Source organism: Ranitomeya variabilis, chromosome 7 (genome assembly GCF_051348905.1).
Source record: "Ranitomeya variabilis isolate aRanVar5 chromosome 7, aRanVar5.hap1, whole genome shotgun sequence".
NCBI classification, from domain to species: domain Eukaryota; kingdom Metazoa; phylum Chordata; class Amphibia; order Anura; family Dendrobatidae; genus Ranitomeya; species Ranitomeya variabilis.
Window position 1 is genome coordinate 215,853,065 of NC_135238.1, and position 25,257 is coordinate 215,878,321.

Sequence of the window (25,257 nt, forward strand, 5' to 3'; positions counted from 1 at the left end):
TGGTACTGTAAAATGCAGCTGAAAATTTGCATAAAAATGCATCCCATAAACGCTGCAAAAATGTCTAGTGTGAACTTAGCCTTAGGCCGGCGTCACACTCAGCGTATGTAAATACGGTCCGTTTATTACGGCCGTAATACGCAGAAATGTTCCCAAAATAGTGATCCGTATGTCATCCGTAGGCAGGGTGTGTCAGCGTATTTTGCGCATGGCATCCTCCGTATGTAATCCGTATGGCATCCGTACTGCGATATTTTCTCGCAGGCTTGCAAAACCGACATCTAATGGATTTATGTGCTCAAATGTTCGTTAAAACATATATACAGTATGTGTGTATATATATATATATATATATATATATATATATATATATATATATATATATATATATATATTCTGTACTTATATTTAATTCAGCGCGAGATATGTAAAAAGCCGGTAATTCAATTGCTGGCTTTTCATTTCTCCTTCCCAAACCCGACATATGAGACATGGTTTACATACAGTAAACCATCTCATATCCCTTTTTTTTTTTTTTGCATATTCCACACTACTAATGTTAGTAGTGTGTATGTGCAAAATTTGGGCACTCTAGCTTGTAAAATAAAGGGTTAAATGGTGGAAAAAATTGGCGTGGGCTCCCGCGCAATTTTCTCCGCCAGAGTGGTAAAGCCAGTGACTGAGGGCAGATATTAATAGCCTAGAGAGGGTCCATGGTTATTGGCCCCCCCTGGCTACAAACATCTGCCCCCAGCCACCCCAGAAAAGGCACATCTGGAAGATGCGCCTATTCTGGCACTTGGCCACTCTCTTCCCACTCCCTTGTAGCGGTGGGATATGGGGTAATGAAGGGTTAATGTCACCTTGCTATTGTAAGGTGACATTAAGCCAGATTAATAATGGAGAGACGTCAATTATGACACCTATCCATTATTAATCCAATAGTACGAAATGGTTAATAAAACACACACACACATTTTTTACAAGTATTTTAATGAAATAAAGACACAGGTTGTTGTAATATTTTATTATACTGGTAATCCACCTGATGACCCTCGTTCTGTAACAAAGGAAAAATAAAAAAACAACAATATCTCATACCTTCCGACGCTCAGGTGAAGTCCCACGAAGTAAATCCATCCGAAGGGGTTAAATCATTTTACAGCCAGGAGCTGTGCTAAAGCAGTGCTCGTGGCTGTAAAACCCCCAGGAATTAATGGATTGCAGGGGAATGACCTGTAGATACCTTGAGTTGCGGTGATGCGCCCTCTGCTGGATGTCCTCATGAACTGGAGCCTGGTAAAAGTTCCCACGCTCGAGTTAATATGAGGACATCCAGCAGGGGGCGCAATAAAATATTACAACAACCTGTGTCTTTATTTCATTAAAATACTTGTAAAAAATGTGTGTGTGTTTTATTAACCATTTCGTACTATTGGATTAATAATGGATAGGTGTCATAATTGACGCCTCTCCATTATTAATCTGGCTTAATGTCACCTTACAATAGCAAGGTGACATTAACCCTTCATTACCCCATATCCCACCGCTACACGGGAGTGGGAAGAGAGAGGCAAAGGCCCAGAATAGGCGCATCTTCCAGATGTGCCTTTTCTGGGGTGGCTGGGGGCAAATGTTTTGAGCCAGGGGGGGCCAATAACCATGGTCCCTCTCTAGGCTATTAATATCTGCCCTCAGTCACTGGCTTTACCACTCTGGTGGAGAAAATTGCGCGGGAGCCCACGACAATTTTTTCCGCCATTTAACCCTTTATTTTACAAGCTAGAGTGCCCAAATTTTGCACATACACACTACTAACATTAGTAGTGTGGAATATGCAAAAAAAAAGGGATATGAGATGGTTTACTGTATGTAAACCATGTCTCATATCATGTCGGGTTTGGGAAGGAGAAATGAAAAGCCGGCAATTGAATTACCGGCTTTTCTATAGAACACCGCTGCGTATTTCTCGCAAGTCACACTGCTGGTCCGTGTGTAATCCGTATTTTTCTCGCCCCCATAGACTTTCATTGGCGATTTTTTTTGCGCAATACGGTGACAAACACAGCATGCTGCGATTTTGTACGGCCGTGTAAGACCGTATAATACGGATCCGTAAAATACGGCTGATAGGAGCTGGGCCATAGAGAATCATTGGGCCTTGTGTTATGCGTATTTTACGGGTGTATTTTCTGCGCTCATACGTCCGTAAAACTCGCCAGTGTGACGCCGGCCTTACTCTCAAACCATACTCTCAGCATCAGAATTATTTGGGTGGTGGTCCTATCTGCCCATCACTCACCTTGTTATACATTATGGCTGCTTATCCTGACCTGCATTTTAAGGAAATAATGCGGATGACAGAAGGTGTAATTAAAAGGACTGTCCAGTAATTAAGATCCAATATATTATCTACACACAGGATGGGTAAAAAACATCTGATCGATATGGGTCCAGGAGCAGGGGTCCCCAAGGTGCCCTATTTGATGAAGTGATAGAATGTGCGACCACTGATCAACTCACTGTCCAGTCCCATGGGTGTTGCAGGTCCGGGTCTGGCGCCTCCCATCTTCTTGTGATGCCTCCCATCTTCTTGTGATGCCGCCCATCTTCTTGTGATGCCGCCCATCTTCTTGTGATGCCGCCCATCTTCTTGTGATGCCGCCCATCTTCTTGTGATGCCGCCCATCTTCTTGTGATGCCGCCCATCTTCTTGTGATGCCGCCCATCTTCTTGTGATGCCGCCCATCTTCTTGTGATGCCGCCCATCTTCTTGTGATGCCGCCCATCTTCTTGTGATGCCGCCCATCTTCTTGTGATGCCGCCCATCTTCTTGTGATGCCGCCCTCCTGCTGGCTTCATGGTCACCGGGATCGCGGCTCCTCTGGGCCTCTCTGACCTTTCCCGGCCACTGCGCACTGCAGTACGTTCCTCTGCCCTCAAGAAGGAATGGTTATTGATGTCCAAACTCTGGGGATAATTTGTCTCATTGCAGCTAAAAATACTCTAAATAGTTCCCTTTTATTGGAAGAAATAGATATAGGGAATATTATTAGTAAAGCTGTTTCTGGAGAGTTCAGGAAGTTAGTGCAGAATAACTGATTGAAGAGATAAAACAATCCTGTCCACAATTTGGATATTCTGGGCAGGGGGCAAGACCACCAAATATGGGTCATGTTACCTACAGAGGATTCACATCTGCAACACTTATTTGTTATATTAGGATACATGTGATGGATGTGTCCTGTACCATCTGGAGACGATCTTGTAATTAGTTTCCTGGATGTGACATGATAAACATAATTTGTGAGTAAGAATGAACGATTTATGCCAATCGGAAGTACAAATGTTTTTACCTAGGTCCTTCTCCCATTGGTCTTGATAGGGAACACGGGTCCCCAGCACCTCTTCCCTCGTCAGCAGCCCGCATAACAAAGAAATACACTGCAAAGGAAGTCTACCCCCAATACAGATTTTTTTTTTTTTTTTTCAAAATCCAGTTAAAGGTCGGCTCCACGCCTCATGGCTGGTAATTGAATAATATCGACTATGGATACGGCAGTACTCCGTCCAAGCCTGACCAGATGAACGCCCTGGTGGAATAAAGGTACCTTCACACTAAACTTTCCAACGAGAACGACAACGATCCGTGACGTTGCAGCGTCCTGGATAGCTATCCCGTTGAGTTTGACACACAGCAGCGATCTGGATCCCGCTGTTATATCGCTGGTCGGAGCTAGAAGTCTGAAACTTTATTTGGTCGCTAGATCGGCGTGTATCGTCATGTTTGACAGCAAAAGCAACGATGTCAGCAATGTTTTTACATGGAGCGTGAACGATAAGTGAGTCGCCGTTACGTCACTGGATCGCTCCTGCATCGTTCTGGAGCTGCTGTGTTTGACGTCTCTACAGCGACCTAACAGCGACGCTCCAGCAAACTAGTTTAGGTCGGATCGTTGTCTATATCGCTAGAGTGTCGCTAAGGGTACTGTCACACAGTGGCACTTTGATCGCTACGACGGTACGATCTGTGACGTTCCAGCGATATCCATACGATATCGCTGTGTCTGACACGCAGCAGCGATCAGGGACCCTGCTGAGAATCGTACATCGTAGCAGATCGTTTGGAACTTTATTTCATCGCTGGATCTCCCGCTGTCATCGCTGGATCGTTGTGTGTGACAGCGATCCAGCGATGCGTTCGCTTGTAACCAGGGTAAACATCGGGTTACTAAGCGCAGGGCCGCGCTTAGTAACCCGATGTTTACCCTGGTTACCAGCGTAAAAGTTAAAAAAAAACAAAAACGTACATACTCACATTCCGCTGTCCTTCAGGTCCCTTGCCTTCTGCTTCCCGCACTGACTGACTGCCGGCCGTAAGGCAGTGGCACAGCACAGCGGTGACGTCACCGCTGTGCTGTGCTTTCACTTTACGGCGGCACTCAGTCAGTGCGGGAAGCAGACGGCAAGGGACCTGAAGGACACCGGAATGTGAGTATGTACGGTTTGTTTTTTTTTTACTTTTACGCTGGTAACCACGGTAAACATCGGGTTACTAAGCGCGGCCCTGCGCTTAGTAACCCGATGTTTACCCTGGTTACCCGGGGCCTTCGGCATCGTTGGTCGCTGGAGAGCGGTCTGTGTGACAGCTCCCCAGCGACCACACAACGACTTTCCAACGATCACGGCCAGGTCGTATCGCTGGTCGTGATCGTTGGAAAGTTGCAGAGTGTGACAGTACCCTTAGTGTAACGGTACCTTTAGACTTACTCGGGGAGACAACCTGTCTAATCTGGGACAATGGATTATCTAGTGTGCCTATGAAATGGAGACCACTATCATCCTGAGGATTACAGAGTATAAGGGACAATGGACCTGGAGCAGTTGACATTTTAAGTTTATTAATCATTTTGTCCCAGATATTTAATAGAACATGATATAGAGGTGTTAGGTCCCTTTCACACATCAGTTTTTTGCCATCAGTCACAATCTGTTGGCTCGACGGATCCGTCACAGATTGTGAAAAACTGATACGACGGATTCGTTTTTTTCAACGGATCCAACTAGCGGATCTGGCTAATTGGATCCTAAATAAATCGGAGCATGCTCAGTAAAAAAAACGGAATACGTCGCCGGATTCCGTCATTTGACGGATCCGGCGCCCATAGGCTTCCATTCTAGCAAACGACGGACGGCGACAGATCTGTTGTCCGATTTTTCGACGTACACAAAAAACGTTACTTTTGTCCTTTGTCTCCGGCCACCGGACAAACAATTTTCGACGGATCCGGCGAACGACTGATGAAACGTGAGGCCATCTGTCACAATCCGTCGCTAATACAAGTCTATGAGAAAAAAAAACGGATCCGGCGGCATCAGTCGCCGGTTCTGTTTTTTTATTCAAAATTTGACGGATTGTGACTGATAGCAAAAAACTGATGTGAGAAAGGGGCCTTAGTGGAGATGTTATGGATCTAAAAGTATGTGTATCCTAAAGTAGTTTTGCAAGTGGGACGGGATTTAAGTGTTCCTCCGATTCCGTCCATAGTCCCTTGGAAGGTTTTATGACATTATGCAAAATGCTACTTAATATTGATGCTCTATGGTATGCCACAAAATCCGGGACACCCATGCCCACAGAGGTTTTAGGTCTCGTCAAAACCGTGTATGATAATTTAGCTTTGGATCCCACCCTCAAATAAATTTAGAAGAAATTGCTTTACTCTTCTTAAAAAAAAACAAAAAGACTTTGGGTGATTTATAAGGAATAGTCTGGAACAGATAAAGATTTCTAGGTAAAATGTCCATCTTCAGAATGTTAATTCGGCCAAACCAGGAGACCGAGAGCGTGGACCATTGTGATAGATCTTCCTCCAGGATTCGCAATAGCAGCACCAAATCAAATATCTATATTTTGGAAATTTGGTTTGCAAACGGAAGAGTTCATTTCACTCTGTATTTTCTGTGCAGATCGTGGAGCTGACCAGGTGCCTTATGTGTTATGAAGGACTCTCGTATCCATCTCTTACCCAATATATTACTGTAATTGAGCTCACGTCCCTGAGGCAATCAGAAACCCTAGCCCGCTGCTCTCAGCCCATTACATGATCCACTGTATTGGATGTACATAGCTTTATGGACGATGTTTCGATTAATAGGTAGTTAGATGCTATGGCCGAAGCCAAATGCAAACAGTGCAAATGGATAACCTGTAATAGAAAATAAAAGGAGAAAACTCGCAGACAAAGGGAAACATGATAGTCTCCCTGGCGTTAAATGGTGACATGTCGACAAGCCGGAGACCATTGTGTTTCGTCAAAAGAACACCACAGGTATGCTGGAGAGATAATGCCGACCATTGTTCAGCCACTACATCATTCAGCGGTTTTGTCCAGAACACCCGATCCTTTGGAAGTCGCACAGATCGTTTTATGATTGTAAAAAAAAAAAAAAAAGAACAAAAGATTGTGAAACTGAAAACCCTGTGGACAAATATCACAACATTACAGCTCATTATTAATGACGGGCTTCACCAGCCTCTCTCAGTAATGCAGGGGTAGGATGCCGCCTGTTCTTGAGGGTCAAAATAGAGAAGGCTAGTTGGAGATTTATTACACCTTCCTAGAGAAGTTGTGATGTTTCAGTAGCAGTGAGGCAAAACTTGCTATTCAGGAGCCACATGCGACCCGCAATGCCATTGTCACAACTCAGCTGTTGGGCAATCTGGGACCAGGTGCTCCTTCCCTGTCCCTAACACTAGGGGGCACCCTATTCCCCGGGATACTTTTGAGGGTAAAGATGCCGGGGTCACCACCCTTGCCTTATCTGCTGAGTTAGTTCTCTGTCTGTTCTCTTCCCCCACCCAGGGAAGAGGGATGCTACTGTGCACCACAATACACCAACATGACAAACAAGGCTACACATAAAAGGGTAAACTGAAAGGGTAAACACCAGGCATACACATATTCACTCACATATAACAGAGGAATGTATCAGGGAGTGGAGGATGAGGAAAAACAAAAATAGAGGAGGGAAGGGAATTGCCATATTTACAAACCACGCAACAGTCACATAACTCTTCCAAAACTTTCTCATATGAACACCTCTCCTCCTAAGCCATGCAGCAAAAGCTAGCTCTGACATGGGTTTAAATCGGGACCCAGATTATAAAGGGGATGAGAATGGCTTACTGAACTCAATTGAGAGCTCAGAGTTTCCAATATGGCCGATTAACCCCTGCTCTTCCAAAATAATTAAACACCATTAAAACAAAGGAGAGGTGCTTCTTCTCAGCACAGTAGTAGGAACAATCAGATGCAGTGGTCTTCTGGCTCCTCTCTGTTGCTGTAACCCCGTGACAGCCATTTTGTGTGGCCCCCATACATCTGGACAGAGGCATGATGTCTCTGTGATTAGTAGTTACACCAGAGAAGGTTGATGTGTGGTGCAGATGAAGAAACAGGTATATGTTAAAGGTGCCTTGTGTCTATCTCTGGGATCCTCATTAATTAGCAGAATGGGGTCTTGTGACCCCATGTTGTACTTAGGAAAGGAGTAGTTGAGGTGGCAATCGCACCGCTATTCTAGATACAATGGAGAGGACTGCCTCCATGTATGGCGTCACAATTTCTGGAGTTCGAACAGGGGAACAGTTGACCCCATTCACGTGATAGGTTGGGGCTCTAAGGCTAAAACAGCATGGCAACTTGTTTTGTTTGTTTTGTTTTTTTAACATGGGGCACTGAAGAGTGATAACTTTTTGTATACATTTATTTTGTATGTTTTGCAGGTACTTTACATGCCTGAAGATCAGTGAGGTTCAGGTTCTGAGATCGTCCACCAATCTCCCAAAAGACAGCAGAGAAGTGCGTAGCTCTGGAGAGGGGAGAATGGTGAACGAATGCAAAGTCATATGGCCCCGATTCATCAAGACTGGGGACTTTCACGCCGATCTCATAGGGGCGTGCAGGAGTCAGACACTTCTGATTTATTAAGAGACACCTCTTAATGAATGTGGAGCCTCTGACAAGTAGTGAGCTCCTCCATGCACCATGCCGGAAATCTTACTCCAGTCCCTGGGTAATAAATTGGATGAGCTGTGGCGTCACACCCCATCTCCACCCATTATGGCTGAGCTTTGAGAAATTGTCGCGAAAAGGCCAGAAGTCACAATTTACTCCACAATTGTGGTGAAATTGCTTACATGCATCATGGCTGATGGCTTCCTACCACAACAGTACGGCGCTATGAGTCTTGTACAAACATTTTGGAACTTTTTGATACCAGAAAACCTGTATAAACGGATTAATCACTGGCATAAAATTCACGTACAGTTTCCCAACATTTTCTGGCATGCACAGTTGCGTGCTCGACTTTTTTTTAAGCCTCTGACACATTTTAGAAATCTAGTAGGGTCAGTATGAGGGTATGTGCACACGTTGCGGATTTGCCTGCGGATTTTTCCGCACTGAATCCGCACCTCTTGGCAGAAAACGCAAGTGTGTTTTTGGTGCGTTTTTTTGCGCAGATTTTGATGCGGATTTGAATGCGTTTTTGAAAGCTTAATAAAGATCTCTTATTGAACAAAAAAAAAAGATTTGGGATGTCATTTCTTGTCCAGCCTCCTCTTTTAATTTTGTCCAACCCACACCCCATTACAAATAGATGGATGGATGGATATATATATAGATCTATCTGTCTCATTCCTTCTATCTCATTCCTTCTATCTATCTCTCTATCTATCTACTGTATCTATAGATAGATAGCTAGATAGATATGGGATAGATGGATAGATAGAAGGAATGAGATAGAGAGAGAGAGATATATATATACATATACTGTATAATCTCTCTATAGATACATAGATATATCTATCCATAGATATATCTATGGATAGATGTAGATAGCTATGGATAGTTAGATAACTATATGGATATATATCTATGTATCTATAGATATATCTGTCTATAAATATATCGATAGATAATCTATAGATAGATCTATAGATAGATATATCCATATCTATAGATCTATCCATAGATATGTAATAGCAAGGCCGATGTTTATTAATGAACAATATGTTTAATTTTTGAAAAAAACGGGAAAAAAATAGCGTGGGCTCCCCCACAATTTTCTGCGCCATAAAGGGGAAAGCCGAGAGCCGGGGGCATTATATTTGTAGCCTGGGAATAGGGTAATACCCATGGCCACTTCCAGGCTATGAATATCAGCCTGCAGCTGTCTGAATAGCCTTTACTGGCTATTAAAATAGGGGGACACCCCCTCCCGCCAAAAAAAAAATGACGTGGGGTCCCCCTATATTTTATAGCCAGAAAGGCTACGCAGACAGCTGAGGGCTGATATTCATAGCCTAGAGAGGGGCCATGGATATTGCCCCCCCCCCTCGGCTACAAAAAACAGCACCCAGCCAACCCAGAAATGGCGCATCTGTAAGATGCGCCAATTCCGACACTTATCCCCTCTCTTCCCATTGCCCTGCATATGGGGTAATAAGGGGTTAATGTCACCTTGCTATTGTAAGGTGACATTAAGCCCGGTTAGTAATGGAGAGGCGTCAATAAGATACCTATACATTACTAATCCTATAGTCGTGAAAGGGTTAAAAAAAATAAAAAAAAAAAAAGACAGCCAGAATAAAGTATTTTAATATTCTTAATTTCACCATACTTGCCATACTCGATCGCCTGAAAAAAATAAAAAAATAATAAACCAACCATATACTCCCTGTCCAACACAGTCCAATTAATAACGAGTGTCCCACGACGATCTCCCCTATAGAAGTGACATTGGGTGATGTCACCGCTCTATAGGCCTTCAGTGACACACAGACAGGAGACAATGGCTCCTGCAGTGCATCACTGAAGAGGTTACCTTAGTTCACTCTCTAGCTTTATGGCAATGCTGCGTGGGAAATTTCCAATGCAGCAGTGCCACAGTGAGAGTATGAACTATACTCAGCGGCGGAGGGATACAGTGCGGAAGGATACCTTCCGTCATTGTATCCCAGAGCCCCTGGAGAGCAGTCGCATCAGCTAACGTGGTAGCTCTCCACGGGAGATCGGCGTGGGACACTCGTATTAATTGGATTTCTGCGGAGCAGGGAGTATATTGTTGGTTTATTATTTTAATATTTTTTACAGGTGATAGATGGCTTCGGGATCAAGGTGATTGGTGAGTATGCACTGTATGTTGTATGCACTGTATGTTTGTACTGTATATTGTATGCACTGTATATACTGTATGTTGAATGTACTGTGTGTTGTATGCACTGTATGTATTGTATGTTGTATGTACTGTATGCACTGTGTGTGTTGTATGTGTAACAACTCTGCTGGCATCACGGCATGGTCTCTCATCTCTGACACTATCTTACCCACTGCTCCAGGCCATGATGTGGTTTCTGTTTCATGCAAGCTCCATATTCTGTGTCTCTGCTCTCTGCATGCTTCCTGGCTGTGTGCATAGGGGGCTGGTGCCTGAACTCTCTGGTTCTTATAGGAATCAGGTGCATCTGTCTAATCTGTTCCTGACCAATTGCCAGGAGGCCTCCAGTATTTAGTGCAGCTCCACCCAGTGGTCTGGGCCTGTGCAATGTGTTAGCTCAGTTAGTGTTTAGCTTCTGAGTTTGCCAGGCCTTGCTCTGTGTTACTCCTTCTCTGGAGGCTTTACTCTGTATTCTTGCCTTGATCTTGTTGTCCGCCCTCCAGGAGGCAGAATATCCTGGTCCCTGTGTCTTTGTCCTTGTTTCTTGTCTTGTTCCATTTCCTTGTCTGAACTTAGTCTTATCTCGGTCTCCTTGTCTGTGACTTCCTTCCCTGCTGTGTCTTTCCTCATGTTCTCAGTCTGCTTACACTCCGCACTCTTGCGGCTCTGCCTGCTCTGTACCTTTGTGGCTTTACCTCTGCTCCGCACTCCTGCGGTTCTGCTCCTTTCTACTCTGCTTATCTTCTGCTGCTGCAGTAATCTCTTGCTGCAGCTCCTCTCCACATTCCTTGCGGTTCTGCTCTGCTTTGCTGCTGCAGAAACCTCTTGCTGTAGCTCCTCTCCACATTCCTTGTGGCTCCGCTCTGCTTAGCTTCTGCTGCAGTAATCTCTTGCTGCAGCTCCTCTCCATATTTCTTGTGGTTCTGCTCTGCTTAGCTTTTATTGCTGCTCTATCTCTTGCTGCTCTACCGCTCCTATCCGCAGCCTTGCGGTTCTCTTCCTGTGTGAACAGGTCCCAACCTGTTCCTTCATTCTCTTTTCCTTCTGGCTTGTTTCCTTTCCTGCACCTCCAGTGTGAACAGGTCCCTACCTGTTCCTTCATACACCACATCAACCAGCCCTGTGTTCTCTGCCGTCTCTGCCAGCCCAGTGTTCTCTGCCGTGTCTCTGCCAGCCCTGTGTTCTCTGCCGTGTCTCTGCCAGCCCTGTCTTCTCTGCCGTGTCTCTGCCAGCCCTGTGTTCTCTGCCGTGTCTCTGCCAGCCCTGTGTTCTCTGCCGTGTCTCTGCCAGCCCTGTGTTCTCTGCCGTGTCTCTGCCAGCCCTGTGTTCTCTGCCGTGTCTCTGCCAGCCCTGTGTTCTCTGCCGTGCCTGCCAGCCCTGTGTTCTCGGCCGTGTCTCTGCCAGCCCTGTGTTCTCTGCCGTGCCTGCCAGCCCTGTGTTCTCTGCCGTGTCTCTGCCAGCCCTGTGTCTCAGCCGTGCCAGCCTACTCGTCTGAGTTTCAGCCGTGCTCTTCTGCCAGTCCTGCCTGATGCCCGCACCAATCCTGGTGTTCCTGTCTCCCAAGTGGGATCAGCAGCCACAGCCAGACATCACCCTGGAGTAGCACCTGGCAGCTGCCTGCTGCACAAGCCTGACCTCACCATCAGAGGCTCCAGTGAAAACCCAGGCAACTGTCACGCTCACGCCCCTTCCAGGGTAGTCTGGTTTGTGGCACAGTGGGGCCACAAACCCCCCGAGCTCACGCCCACCAGTCAGGGCGTGAGCGTGACAGTATGCACTGTATATGTGGGGGGTTTTTTCATTTTTTTTTACATTCAACTCATTAGCCGGATGATGGGACTACTACAGTGGCGGGAGCTCCGCTTACCAGACCATATCTTTCAGGTCCCTCACACAGGGCAGCAGTTCTCTATTGTCTACACACCACTACGACACTATATAGCATTATTCATACCTTTGATAAAGGAGTTGCTATATATTTCCATTGCTTGCATACCAAGCGATATATGAATAAGACTTGGGAGAGTCGAAACGTCATGTCACTACCTTGATCGCTTGTATACTTGTTCTTTGCTCCCATGTTTAATAAAATTTACCCTGATTGTTGCATACTTAACCATTAGAGTGTGCGGTGTCTTCTAATTTAATTGATTGATTGGACTTTCATAGTCCGTGGCACCAGCACTTCGTTCTAAATTAACTGAGTGCTCACCATTGTACCCTATTTACTGTAGCAGGCATAGCCGGATGGGACTTGTAGTCCCATTGAACGATGCCCACACACACACACACACACACACACACACACACACACACACACACACACACACACACACACTGCAGACTCCGCCTGCACACACATACACGCACACAGTCACCGCCCACACACTTCCCTCCTGATCTGCAGAGCTTCATCCACAACTAAACCGCAGATCTTTTTTACATCTGCAGTTTTGCTGCGGATGTGCTCGACTCAATGCAAGTCAGTGGGTGCAGAAACGCTGCAGATGTGCACAAAGAATTGACATGCTGCGGAAAAAACACCGCTGTGTTTCCGCACGTTTTTTTCCGCAGCATGTGCAGAGCGGATTTGGTTTTCCATAGGTTTGCATGGTACTGTACGCCACATGGAAAACTTTGCCGATCCGGGGGCAAATCCACAACGTGTGCACATAGCCTCAAAATGCAAAAAGTCACATTTCTAGATTTTAGGTCTATGTTTGTTTATCACAGTTCTACCTGTGGTTCATCGTCTGGTGTAAGGGTACCGTCACACCGTGCAATTACGATCGCTACGACGGCACGATCCGTGACGTCGCAGCGTCGTATGAGTATCGCTCCAGCGTCGTAGACTGCGGTCACACTTTGCAATCACGGCGCTGGAGCGATGCCGAGGTTCGCTGGTAACCAGGGTAAACATCGGGTTACTAAGCGCAGGGCCGCGCTTAGTAACCTGATGTTTACCGTGGTTACCAGCGTAAAAGTAAAAAAAAACAAAACGTACATACTGACCATCTGATGTCCGTCAGGTCCATTGCCGTCTGCTTCCTGCTCTGACAGTGCCGGCCGTACACTGAGAGCAGAGCGCAGCGGTGACGCCACTGCTGTGATCTGCTCTCACTTTCCGGCCGGCGCTCACAGTCAGAGCGGGAAGCAGACTGCAAGGGACCTGACGGACATCAGATGGTGAGTATGTACGGTTTGTTTTTTTTTACTTTTACGCTGGTAACCACGGTAAACATCGGGTTACTAAGCGCGGCCCTGCGCTTAGTTACCCGATGTTTACCCTGGTTACCAGCGAACGCATCGCTGGATCGCTGTCACACACAACGATCCAGCGATGACAGCGGGAGATCCAGCGACGAAAGAAAGTTTCAAACGATCTGCTACGACGTACGATTCTCAGCAGGGTCCCTGATCGCTGCTGCGTGTCAGACACTGCGATATCGTAACGATATCGCTAGAACGTCACGAATCGTACAGTCGTAGCGTTCAAAATTGCAGTGTGTGACGGTACCCTAAGGCTGTGTGCACACGATGCGGATTTAGTGCGGATCCACAGCGTTTTTTTCCACGCAGAAAAGCTGCAGATCCGCAAAGAGATTTACAGTACAATATAAATCAATAGGAAAAAAACCGCTGTGCTAATGGTGTGGAAAATTCCGCATGAAAAACGCTGCGGAACAAAAGAAGTAGCATGTCACTTCTTTTGTGCGGATCTGCAGCGTTTCTGCACACTTCCATTATAGAAGTCCGCAGGGGTAAAAAACGCATTAAATCCGCAACAAAAACGCACAAAATCCGCATTAAAAAAAGCATCAAATCTGCACCTGCACTTTCTCCCAGGAGATGCGGATTTTGTGCAGAAAATTCTGCACCCCAATCCGCAACGTGTGCACATAGCCTAACTCTGCAAGTCCCAGCAACAGAGGCTGCAGCTTTCAAGGGCATGCTGGGACTTGTAGCTTCAAAAAATTTGGAAGTCCACGATCTGCGCAGAGTAATAGCATTAGCAATGGGGTTCTGTAGCAGTAACACTACTCATTACTGGTGCCTGCTTATACTTGTAGTGGCACCAGGAGCACAGGTTGTGATAATTTGTGTACCATAAATACCTGAAATTAATCTAACAGGTCAGGGGTCTTCACAACGGCTGGGGGGCACAGCCCGTATATACGCTGTATCCTGAGAAACTGCATCATCTGCAGATTTTTCCACCTCTTATCTGCAATAAAATGCACATTTGTTACATTCGGATTTTGCTGTGGATTTTATTGCAGATTTGTCACAGATTTCACATGTGGCAGATTCTGTTGCAGAATGTCCTGCATCTGTCCCATTCATCTAAAACAGCATTCGGATGAATGGATCCGATTTTTCAGGCACAGAAATTTCTGCAGGAATTCACCCACGGGCGGAAGCTCTGCCTTTCTCGTGTGAGTAATTTGGGGCGTTTAACTTTAAAAAGAAATTGGATGTGATTTCATGGCAACTCGCGCACAGGTATGGGACTGTGCAGTTTTTGGTGCGCTTTTTTTCCTTAGACCTTAGAGTCTGAAAGAAGTGCATGTACAATCGAAATAGCTTTTTTCTGCTCTAAAAATAAAAACTCATTAAAAAGAAATCTGCACCAAAAATGCATTAACAAGAGAAAATATGTGTAAAAAAAAAAAAAACACTAAACAGAGCAGATTGCAGAAAAGCTCAGCAGTGTTTCCACGTGTGAATTCTCACAATGCAGATTTTGTTGCAGATATTTCTGCGATAGTTATTTGTTCTTGTCATTTGAACAGTGTTTCAGATGAATGGAAAAATTACAGAACTTTTCGCAACCTGTGAAAATACTCCTTCATTGGAAAAGGGGATTTTTATGAAAACGTTCACATAAACTTATAAGTTAGAAAACTGTTATAAAGTTCTGTTCAAATTTCCGTCAAATTCTGTAAATGTGCCAGCATTGCTGATGCTAAAAGTATTACCAATGCATAGGGACAAATCAGCGACAAAATCCATTTGTAACTTATGCAAATTTTTCTGCAGATCACCTTCACAGCTTTAAAGCCGAGTGAATATAATCTATAGATAAGACATAGAAGTGATGTATGATGTGATTGGTGCTGTGGGTTATGTAATGAGACCCTTACCTTGTGGGGGGACGATGTCTCCTAGTAAGGGATCACTCCCTAGATTTTCACTTTATTAATTTCTGCTCTCCATTCACTTCCACAGACATGACTGGAAGAGACGTGCGATCATTCGTAACCACGAGCAGGAGCAGAGACAATGGTATAGTGACTTCTATGTTTTCCTGGCCCTGATATTGACACGAGCATCCTGTTTTACGCTAATATGAAGGACTTTTATAGTGTGGCATGTGTAAGTTTGGGCACCCCTGGTGAAAATGACTGTTACTGTGAACAGTTAAGCAACTTTAAGACTAACTTTAGGTCTTTTATGGATCATTTAAAGATGACACATTTCCATTGTATTTTGAGCAAAAAAAATGGACATTTTTTGCATTTTCAAAATTACAAAAAGGAAAATGAGCCGATACAAAAGTTTGAGCACCATTGAACATCTGTCTGTTCAGATAACTTTTGCCCAAGGTTTCAGACCTTAATTAGCCTGTTAGGGTTGTGGCTTGTTCACTATCATCGTTAGGAAAGGACAGGTGATGCAGATTTCAGAGCATTATAAAAACCCAGCCTCCTCTAACCTGGTGCCAAAAAACAGAAGTCATGGGTTCTTCTAAGCAGCTGCCTAGCCCTCTGAAAATGATAATGGTGGAGGCTTACAAAGCAGGAGAAGGCTATAAGAAAATGCCAAAGTGTTTCCAAGTTGCCCTCTCCTCAGTTCAAAATGTAATTAGGAAATAGCAGTTAACATGAAGACTGGAGGTCAAAACAAGGTCTGAAGACCAAGCAAAATTTCACTTAGGCTACGTTCACATTTGCGGTCAGCGCCGCAGCGTCGGGCGCCGCAGCGGCGCCGCATGCGTCATGCGCCCCTATATTTAACATGGGGGCGCATGGACATGCGTTGTGCTGCGTTTTGCGCCGCATGGCCGCAAGCGTTGGATGCAAGAAACGCATCAAGTTGCATTTTTTTTGCGTCCAACTTTCGGCCAAAAAGGACGCATGCGGCGCAAAACGCAGCGTTTTAGCGTGCGTTTTGCCGCGTTTTTGTTTGCGTTGTGCGCTGCGGCGCCGACGCTGCGGCGCACAACGCAAATGTGAACGTAGCCTTAGAGCTGCTCGTAAGATTGCTAGAGAGGGAAATCAGAACCTCTGCTTTACTGCAAAAGACCTTCAGAAATATTTAGCAGACTCTGGAGTTGTGGTTCATTGTTCTACTGTTCAGAGACACCTGCACATTTATGGCCATCATGGAAGAGTCATCAGAAGAAAACCTTTCCTGCATCCTCTCCATATAATTCAGCATCAGAAGTAGGCAAAAGAACATCTACACAATCGTGATGCATTTTGGAAACAAGTCCTGTGGACCGATGAGGTTAAAATAGACCACTTTGGCCAAAATGATCAAAGGTATGTGTGGAGAAAAAAGGGCACAGAATTTCCGGAAAAGAACATCTCGCCAACCATTAAGCATGGAGGGTGGATCAGTCATGCTGTGGGGTTGTGTTGCAGCCAAGGGCATGGGGAGCATTTCACGGGTAGAGGGAAGAATGGACTCAATGAAATATCAACAAATTCTTGATGCAAACATTACGCCATCTGTAAAAAAAAATCTGAAGTTGAAAAGAGGATGGCTTCTACGAATGGATAATGATCCTAAACACACTTCAAAATCCACAATAGATGACTCCAAAAGGCGCAAGCTGAAGGAAGGTTTTACAATGGCCCTCACAGTCCCCTGTCCTGAATATCATTGAAAATCTGTGGCTAAACCTAAAAATAGCAGATGAAGCAAGACGACCCAGGAATCTCATAGAACTGGAAGAATGGATGAAAATCCCTCAAACAAGAATTTAAAGATTCTTGGCTGGCTACAAAAAAACGTTTACAAACTGTGATACTTATAAAAGGGTGTACTACTAGGTACTAGCTATGCAGGGTGACCTAACTTTTGCATTAGCCCATTTTCCTTTTTGCACGTTTTAAAATGTAACATATATATAATTTTTTTTTTTTTTTTTTGCTTACAACACTGAGGAAATGTGTCATATTTAACTTTAGCCCTTTTAGAGATCACTTCATCTTCCTTTTACATGCCACTGTAATGACATCTCCTTTAGGATAAGGTGACATTCACACATCTGTTTTTCAATCCATTTTTGGCAGATCAGAATTGGATGAAAAATTGGGATACATCTCTTTTACATCAGTTTTTCTTCTGATCTATTACTAAGTGTCAATGGAAAAAAGTTAAAAGTTTGCCGCCATAACAGATAAATTAAACTTTTTTTTATTTTTGTTTTTATCACCGATACATTGTTTCTATCTATGGTAAAACATACATTTGCTCAGTACAAGGCTGCCACAAGAATAAAATCGATGTGTTTAAACAGCCCCCTTAAACTCCATGACTTTTATATCTGGTTTGCCCTCTAGTGACAGATTTGTGTTGGAGAAATATTATGTTTTTAAAATGGTACTTCCAGAACTGTGGTCTCTTTTGACAGGCCATCGATATCATGTGGTTAGAGAGGTTGATGCTTCTCTGCATCACCATCCCATTGAAGTGAATAGGACTAAGCTGCAATACCAGGCACAGCCACTAGGACTCGTACAACGCTGTGACTGTGAAATAATCATGTCTGACCCTCACCAATCTGATACTGACGGCCTCTCCTGGGATACGGCACTTGCACCTCCTCTTCTGTCCCGCGTTCCTGCTTCCAGATCTGTAACTTGGGTCCCAATGCAAAATCTAACATCTGCCCGCTCTACTAGGTGCCATTTATAGCTAATCATGGTGTATCATGTGACCATCAAATGGGGTGTTAAATACCTGGCCATGTGAGTCAGTGTGTGTTGTGTATTGGGGGAGCAGGAACTCCCACATGGCTCCTGGAGGAGCTAAGGACTGTGTGGGATAACTGCAGATGAACCCTGCAGGGAACGGACTGTGTTTTTGTTTGTTTTACCATTATGCCAGCAAGGCTCTGTTTATTTTGCTGAACCCTGCCAAGGTTTATGTCATCCCCAATCTCTACCAGAACGGTTCCTGTGTCTATCTGAGGAAGCAGCTAAGTGTGTCAGCCCCTTAAATTCCAAAGAAACGCAGTACGATGTAAAGGCTTGTTCACACAACTGTATTTTAAGTCCGAGTTTTGTCCATGAATAAAACGGACAGCACTTAAACCAATGTTATTCAATGGGTCACATGATTTTTTTTTTCACTGACTGAATCATACACTAGATTCTTCTGTTAATTTGCATGAAACTCTCACATTCAAGTCTATGGGTGAGCAAAAAAAAACTTGTATGATTTTTTTTTTTTTATATATATATATACTTGTGAGCCTCCCTTAAAGCTGACAAAACATAGTCAAAAGAACATTTTTTTTATATATATATATATATATATACTTCTTGTCCATTTTAGGCTTCTTTCACACTAGCGTCGGGCTCGGCCCGTCGCGGTGCGTCGGGCCGAGGTTCCCGACGCTAGCGTTGTCTCCGCCGCACAACGGGTGCAGCGGATGCATTTTTCCAGCGCATCCGCTGCCCCATTGTGAGGTGCGGGGAGGTGGGGGCGGAGTTCCGGCCGCGCATGCGCGGTCGGAAAAAGCGGACCGTCGGGAGCAAAAAACGTTATATGTAACGTTTTTTGGTCCCGACGGTCCGCCACTGCACGGCGCAACCGGCGCACGACGGTTGCGACGTGTGGCAATGCGTCGCAAATGCGTCGCTAATGTTAGTCAATGCTGAAAAAACGCATCCTGCAAGCACTTTTGCAGGATGCGTTTTTTCGGCAAAACGACGCATTTGCGACGTATTGCAGTTAACGCTAGTGTGAAAGTAGCCGAAGTCTGTGGTCCGCTGCCATATACATCTGAATACACAACATACACTTTTTTCTATTCAGGAGTATACGTCCAGCAAAATTCACCGTGTTCATGTGAACCGAGCCTAATTTGTACAGTATATTGATTAAGCGACATTTTCTGGGCACTGAAGGCAATTTTCTGTGGACCACTCCTTGGGCAAAAGCAATCAGCCATGTGAACAGCCCCCTAGACTTTGACATGTAACATTTCTATCCATAAAAAAAAACACAAAAAAAGACATCTGAATGAGCCCCAAGTCCCCTGTATGAGCGTGTACTTGTGTGTTTGGGGGTGTGTGACAGATTATCAGAATGAGCCGGCAGCATTTGTTGTAGCAGATGTGGACATCAGTACGTTTCACCCGCTGGCTTTACCTGGCAATGCTAATCAGTGGGACAAACCTATTTAGTCTGCTTCTTAGCAAACCGCAGTCAGAAAATTATTTATTAAGTGGTCTGAGATAGGCCATTATTGGTCTATTAATGCAGTAAACCTAACCAAAGATGCACTTTTGTTTAATACTTTAGGGCAGGAATGGGCAATTTCCCAAGGGGCCACATGAGAGCCTGTGACTGTTGTGGGGGCCAAAGCAATGGGCTGAAATTAATTCTGCTCTGTATTAATATTAACATATTAATTATAATTTGTATTTTATATTAATATTAGTTTTATCACTGAATATTGAGCAGAGTTAAGTATACTGACTCGCTGCTGCTAATACATGTTACGTTTATTGTAAGGTATTCTTATCATCAGCACCACATAATTTACTGCTTTTTATAAATCATATTCTCCTGTTATTCAGCATCTGTACCTCAACAGCAGCCTCCACACATGTATGATGGCCCCACAGCCCCCATCACAGTATGATGACCCAAAAAGGCCCCCACAAACTGTATAACGGATATCATACCACCCACACACAGTATGATGGTCCTCACATTCCACGCTGATGGTCCTCACACCCCCCTACATAAGGGATGATGGTCTTTACATCAACCCACACACGGTATGATGGTCCTCACAGCCCCCCACATGTTATGATGGTCCTCACATTCCACGCTGATGGTCCTCACACCCCCCTACATAAGGGATGATGGTCTTTACATCAACCCACACACGGTATGATGGTCCTCACAGCCCCCCACATGTTATGATGGTCCTCACAGCCCCCTATACACAGTATGATCCCCCACAGCCCCTCACACATGTTATGATGGTCCTCACATTCCACGCTGATGGTCCTCACAGCCCCCTATACACAGTATGATCCCCCACAGCCCCTCATACACGGTATGATGGTCCTCACAGCCCCCCACATGTTATGATGATCCTCACATTCCACACTGATGGTCCTCACAGCCCCTATACACAGTATGAACCCCCACAGCCCCTCATACACGGTATGATGGTCCTCACAGCCCCCCCCCCCACATGTTATGATGGTCCTCACAGCCCCTATACACAGTATGATCCCCCACAGCCCCTCACACATGGTATGATGGTCCTCCCAGCGTCCATATACACAGCATGATCCCCCACAAGCCCCCCACACAGTACGATGGCCATTACGGACCCCCAAGTGGTATGATGCTCCCTCACAATCACTCCACCAATGACCATTTGTTCCGATCTCAGGCCCCTCACAGCAGATGCGACGTAGTGACATCGTTGCATCTTCTTTCTGAGTCTCTCAAATGCCAGTGAAATCTGGACTCCGGGTGGGGGATGGTTGCCATATGGGGCGACCCATGAGCCCCTTTTTTTCAGCCCTTCAGCTGTCGTGGTCCGCGGGCGTCACTTTGCCCAGGTCTGCTTTAGGGTATGTTCACATGTGACGTTTTACAGTACCAGCAAAGTGAGTGAGATTTCTGGCATCTTGTGCTGCTTGTTTTTCTTGAGGATTTGAGGCTTCAGAGTGGTTTTCTGCATTATGTCCATTTTTCAGCATTTCTGCAGCATTTTTCACCCATTTTAATTAAATGGGGAAAAAACCCACAAGTAGTTTACTATTTTTTTTTGCTGCAGAAAAAAAAGATGCTGCAAACTACCACGTGTGAACATACCCCGACATATGAAGCTTGGAGCTCTCTCTCATGTAGAGGATGGTGTGGGCTGTTGCTTTTTCTGCACTTGTTGATTTTTGGCATTGCCAACCTGAATGCTATCGATCAGTGGCGTCTCTGGGGCTCCTAACAAGATTGAAATTTTGCAACAAGTCTATAAAAATCACATCACTTTTTTTTTTCTTTCTGTCTTTCTTTGAACACAATCCGCCTTCCCCGGCTCACTTTCTTCAAATGGAGACTTGAAAGACTATTGCTTCTTGCCGGTGAGGTTCAGGTTGAAGACATCTAATGATCCCGGCCAGCTTGCAACCCCGGTTGTGTAAACTTCTTTACTCTACAAGCAAATCATTAGTCTTACAGTCAATCTGTGCAGAGAAAAGCTGCGGGCTCCGATCTACACCGCAGTGAAACACCTGGAAAGGGACACACAAGCTTCTAAAATAATACAGTAAAAAGAAGGCTCGGAGTACATGACATCACTGTGTAATGTCACATCATAGCTAGAGATGAGCGAATATGTTTGGAATCCGTCGCCGATCTGAATTTGCCATATTGGTAACCTAGTCGTGCCGAATTTATGTTTGACGATCGATTCCGAACATATTTGGTCTTTTCTACTTCCATTGACTCCAATGGCGTTCGGCTGTGTTAGGGAAATATTGCAAATACCCCCAAGCCACGCATTTCACAGTCTGTGGCTCTGACGAAAGCAGCTTGTGGTCTCCCATTCTAGTGATTAGACCCCCACAGGGTGTAGACTCAACCCCTGCTTCATTCAGAGTGCTCCTAGCCGTAGTCCTGCAGCTAGAGGCAACGGGGGGGACTATCAGGCCATCGGTGGGTCCCCAACAGTTGTACTCCCACCTTTCCGTTGGATAGGTGATTGCAGCTTCAGGCTGGAATACCCCTGAAATCCCTTATTTTTTAATGTAAATCCTTTTTTTTTTTTTTTCTTCTCTCCTCTTTGGAACAGGTGATTTAGTGGTTCGCATGAAGAATGGATTTGGCAGTACAAAATACAAACCTGTTGACTACCAACAACTGCATGCATTAACCGAAGCCAAGAAATTAGCCTCCTCCAGCATCCAATTAAAGGTATGAGCGTCTCCTGGCTTTTCTCCTGCATCTAGCATTCTGTCTTTTTCTCCGGTCTTCTGTTAGTTGTTGCCCATCGGGACTTCCCTGCTCTGGAGTCCAGTAAGAGATTGACAGTGATTGACAGCTATATCATACAGCCACACTAGAAAGACTGTCAGCCAGTAGCGCCACCTACAGGATCACAAAGCTATATCAGTCTACATTAAATTACACAGATCAGAAGCGTCAAAGGGTTATTCCTATAATAAAATCGGTTGTTCAATAGTACATTTTTTTTATTTACATATAGATTTAGCTATAGATTTATTAAAAATAATAAACTGAAGTGTACTCGCCTTCCGTAAGCTACGCGTATACAGTGCAGACCGCTCTGCATCATCCGAGAAGCATCCAGTGATGCGCTGCTCTAATCTCCTGACCTGTAATTGGCTGCAGCGGTGTTGGGATCTGCAAACAAGGCATACACCTCTTCCGGAGCTGGTGGTCACCTCTGGAGTGGTCTTCCTTCAATTCACGTGAGATGATGGAAAGTGAGTGTGCCTCCGTTTTTTAATATTGTTAATCAATCCATGGCTTAACAAAATAACTTTTTCCCAGACAACACCTACACGTTATTGCCCTTTCAGGTATAAGAGGTAACGTTTCTCCTTGAGGAGAGTGACATTCCTGAAATGCCAGGGTAAGGAGACTTATAGGCCATGCAGTGCTCCTATGGGAAATAAAATATTTAATATTTAATTTCCCATAGAAACATTACATGGCCTATAAGTCTCCTTACCCTAGCATGTCGGGCCTGTCACTTTCCACAAGGAGAAATATTACCCCTTAGACTCCAGTTAGAGGTTTCTCATACTGCCAAATCAGATCTCATGCTTTGCACTGAAGAGGGGCAACACCCTGAAACATGTGTCTGCAAATTGAAGTTCTGGTTTGGCTTTTATCTTAAGTTATGTGGTAAGGCTAGTTAAGTGGTCAAAATTGACTTATAGGCCATGCAATACTCCTCTCGGAAATTAAATATTTAATATTCAATTTCCCAGAGGAGCATTGCATGGCCTTTAAGTCTCCTCCTTACCCTAGCACGTCAGGCATGTCTCTTTCCACAAGGAGAAATATTACCCCTTAGACTCCAGTTAGAGGTTTCTCATACAGCCAAATCAGATGTCATGCTTTGCACTGAAGAGGGGCAACACCCCGAAACATGTGTCTGTAACCTGACGATTCTGGTTTGGCTTTTGCACTAAGAAGCAAGCACCGTCCTGTAAGTAAAGGCGAGCACATGGTCCCATCTGCTGCACTTCGTTCTGTAGAGGACTGTGGGTGTGACAGCATGTTCAGTTTACTTACGGTGGATGCTTTCCTGCAACAGTGAATCGAACATGTGGTCCATCCACAGCGCCCTACCAGCTAGGATATGATTATGTGTGAAGTACTAGGACAATCAATATACTTGCAGATACCACAGGCTTTAGTTTCAGTGTCCATTGATGATATAATCCGATGAAATCCAGGACCACCAGGTGTTCTCATCACGGTGTCCTTCATCGCAGGTCATCCCTCACCAGTAATACCACTCACATTCTCCAGAGCTCATGTCCATGTGTCAGTGTCACACGCAGTCCTGCGACGGTTTGGCCCTGGGCTTCCTGCACAGTTTTATCATTTCATCCATTTTAGCACAGCTCAGTGCTCTCACCTCCTGCATTGCAGAAATGGGAATATTTACCCATCATTTCCTCTAATCCTCAGGCAATGATTACACCATATGCTCATAACACGGGCAGCTACAGAGGCCGAGCTGCAATGTAAATCCAATCATTAGAAAGACGAGGTCACGCTATCCGTACACGGCAGGTTTATTTCTGCCAAAATGGACATAGATAATAAGGGTCCATATTGTTGTCATTATGTCTTATGTCATTCACTATATATAATTGGAGGATCATTATTTTCAGCCCCTGCACACTATACACCTCTGCACTTCACATTTTACCCTTTCAAACATTATATAATGGACGTGGAGGTGAATGTACAAGCAATTGACCAAACACTGCACCTTCTCATAAAATGTTACCAGCACCCCAAAAATTCAAAGTTTCCCCCACTCCGAACATAAATGCATTTCATTGTCTGAATGTGGTGACAATTTTCTTGTAATGCCTTATATCAATGACTATACCTAAAATATCTAAGGATCAAAGACCCGTTCAGAGTGACTCCTTTAGGCAGGTATCAGCAGCTTGCAACAGTCCCACTGTTGTAAACTACAACTCCCGGCGTGCTACGACAGCCTCTTGACTGCCTGTCACTGTAGTGCCTGCTGAATGATAGAGGTAGCATGCGGAGGGGAGCACAGTGAACCTCCTGCACTTTGGGGGTCTAATTACCACTGTCTTCCCTCGTTTAGTATTTTTAGAACCGTTGTAAGATGCTAAAGTGTTGTAGCAAAGCCAGGTAGGACAGGGTTAAATCTGAGCACTGCAGGTCTTGATTAGATGCACCTGACTAGCTGTGACTAAGAACCAGGGCCTGTGTTCACTAAGTGTGTCCGTCTGCTGGTTGGAGCAGAGGCGAGTGTGCAGAAGCTGGTGAGTGCCCAGCCAAAATGTGAGCTGTAGCTGGAGGAGAGACATACTAGGGTCTCTCTTGGAATGGAGACTGTATGGGTCAGCTAGGAAAGCTGAGCAGTCTTATACTAAACCTGCATAAGCTGCAGCCTCTTCAGTGTGAACTGTGACCAGAGTTGAACACTTTTGTTTGGCGTTGGAAGCTGCTGGAGCTCAGGATGAAGGGGATACCAAGACTGGTGGGATCGTGCCTCTTCTGTGTATAAAGTTTGCCCCTGGAGAAAGG

General features: G+C 44.9%; 1 protein-coding gene across 5 annotated transcripts in view; it reads left to right on the forward strand.

The window, feature by feature from the left end:
• Positions 1-25,257, forward strand: part of CCDC148 (coiled-coil domain containing 148) — a 198,209-nt gene that overhangs the window by 14,626 nt on the left and 158,326 nt on the right. For 2 of the 5 annotated variants that reach the window (XR_013217805.1, XM_077272911.1), the window contains exons 2-3: positions 15,454-15,510; positions 22,280-22,401. Coding sequence is in view for 4 of the 5 variants with exons in the window: in XM_077272911.1 (XP_077129026.1) it covers positions 15,456-15,510; positions 22,280-22,401 (177 nt within the window). In the remaining variant the exon portion in view is untranslated. Of the gene's footprint in view, positions 1-3,514; positions 3,608-15,453; positions 15,601-22,279; positions 22,402-25,257 lie in introns of those variants that run through there. The other 3 variants (XM_077272913.1, XM_077272914.1, XM_077272915.1) reach the window with 3 other exon arrangements.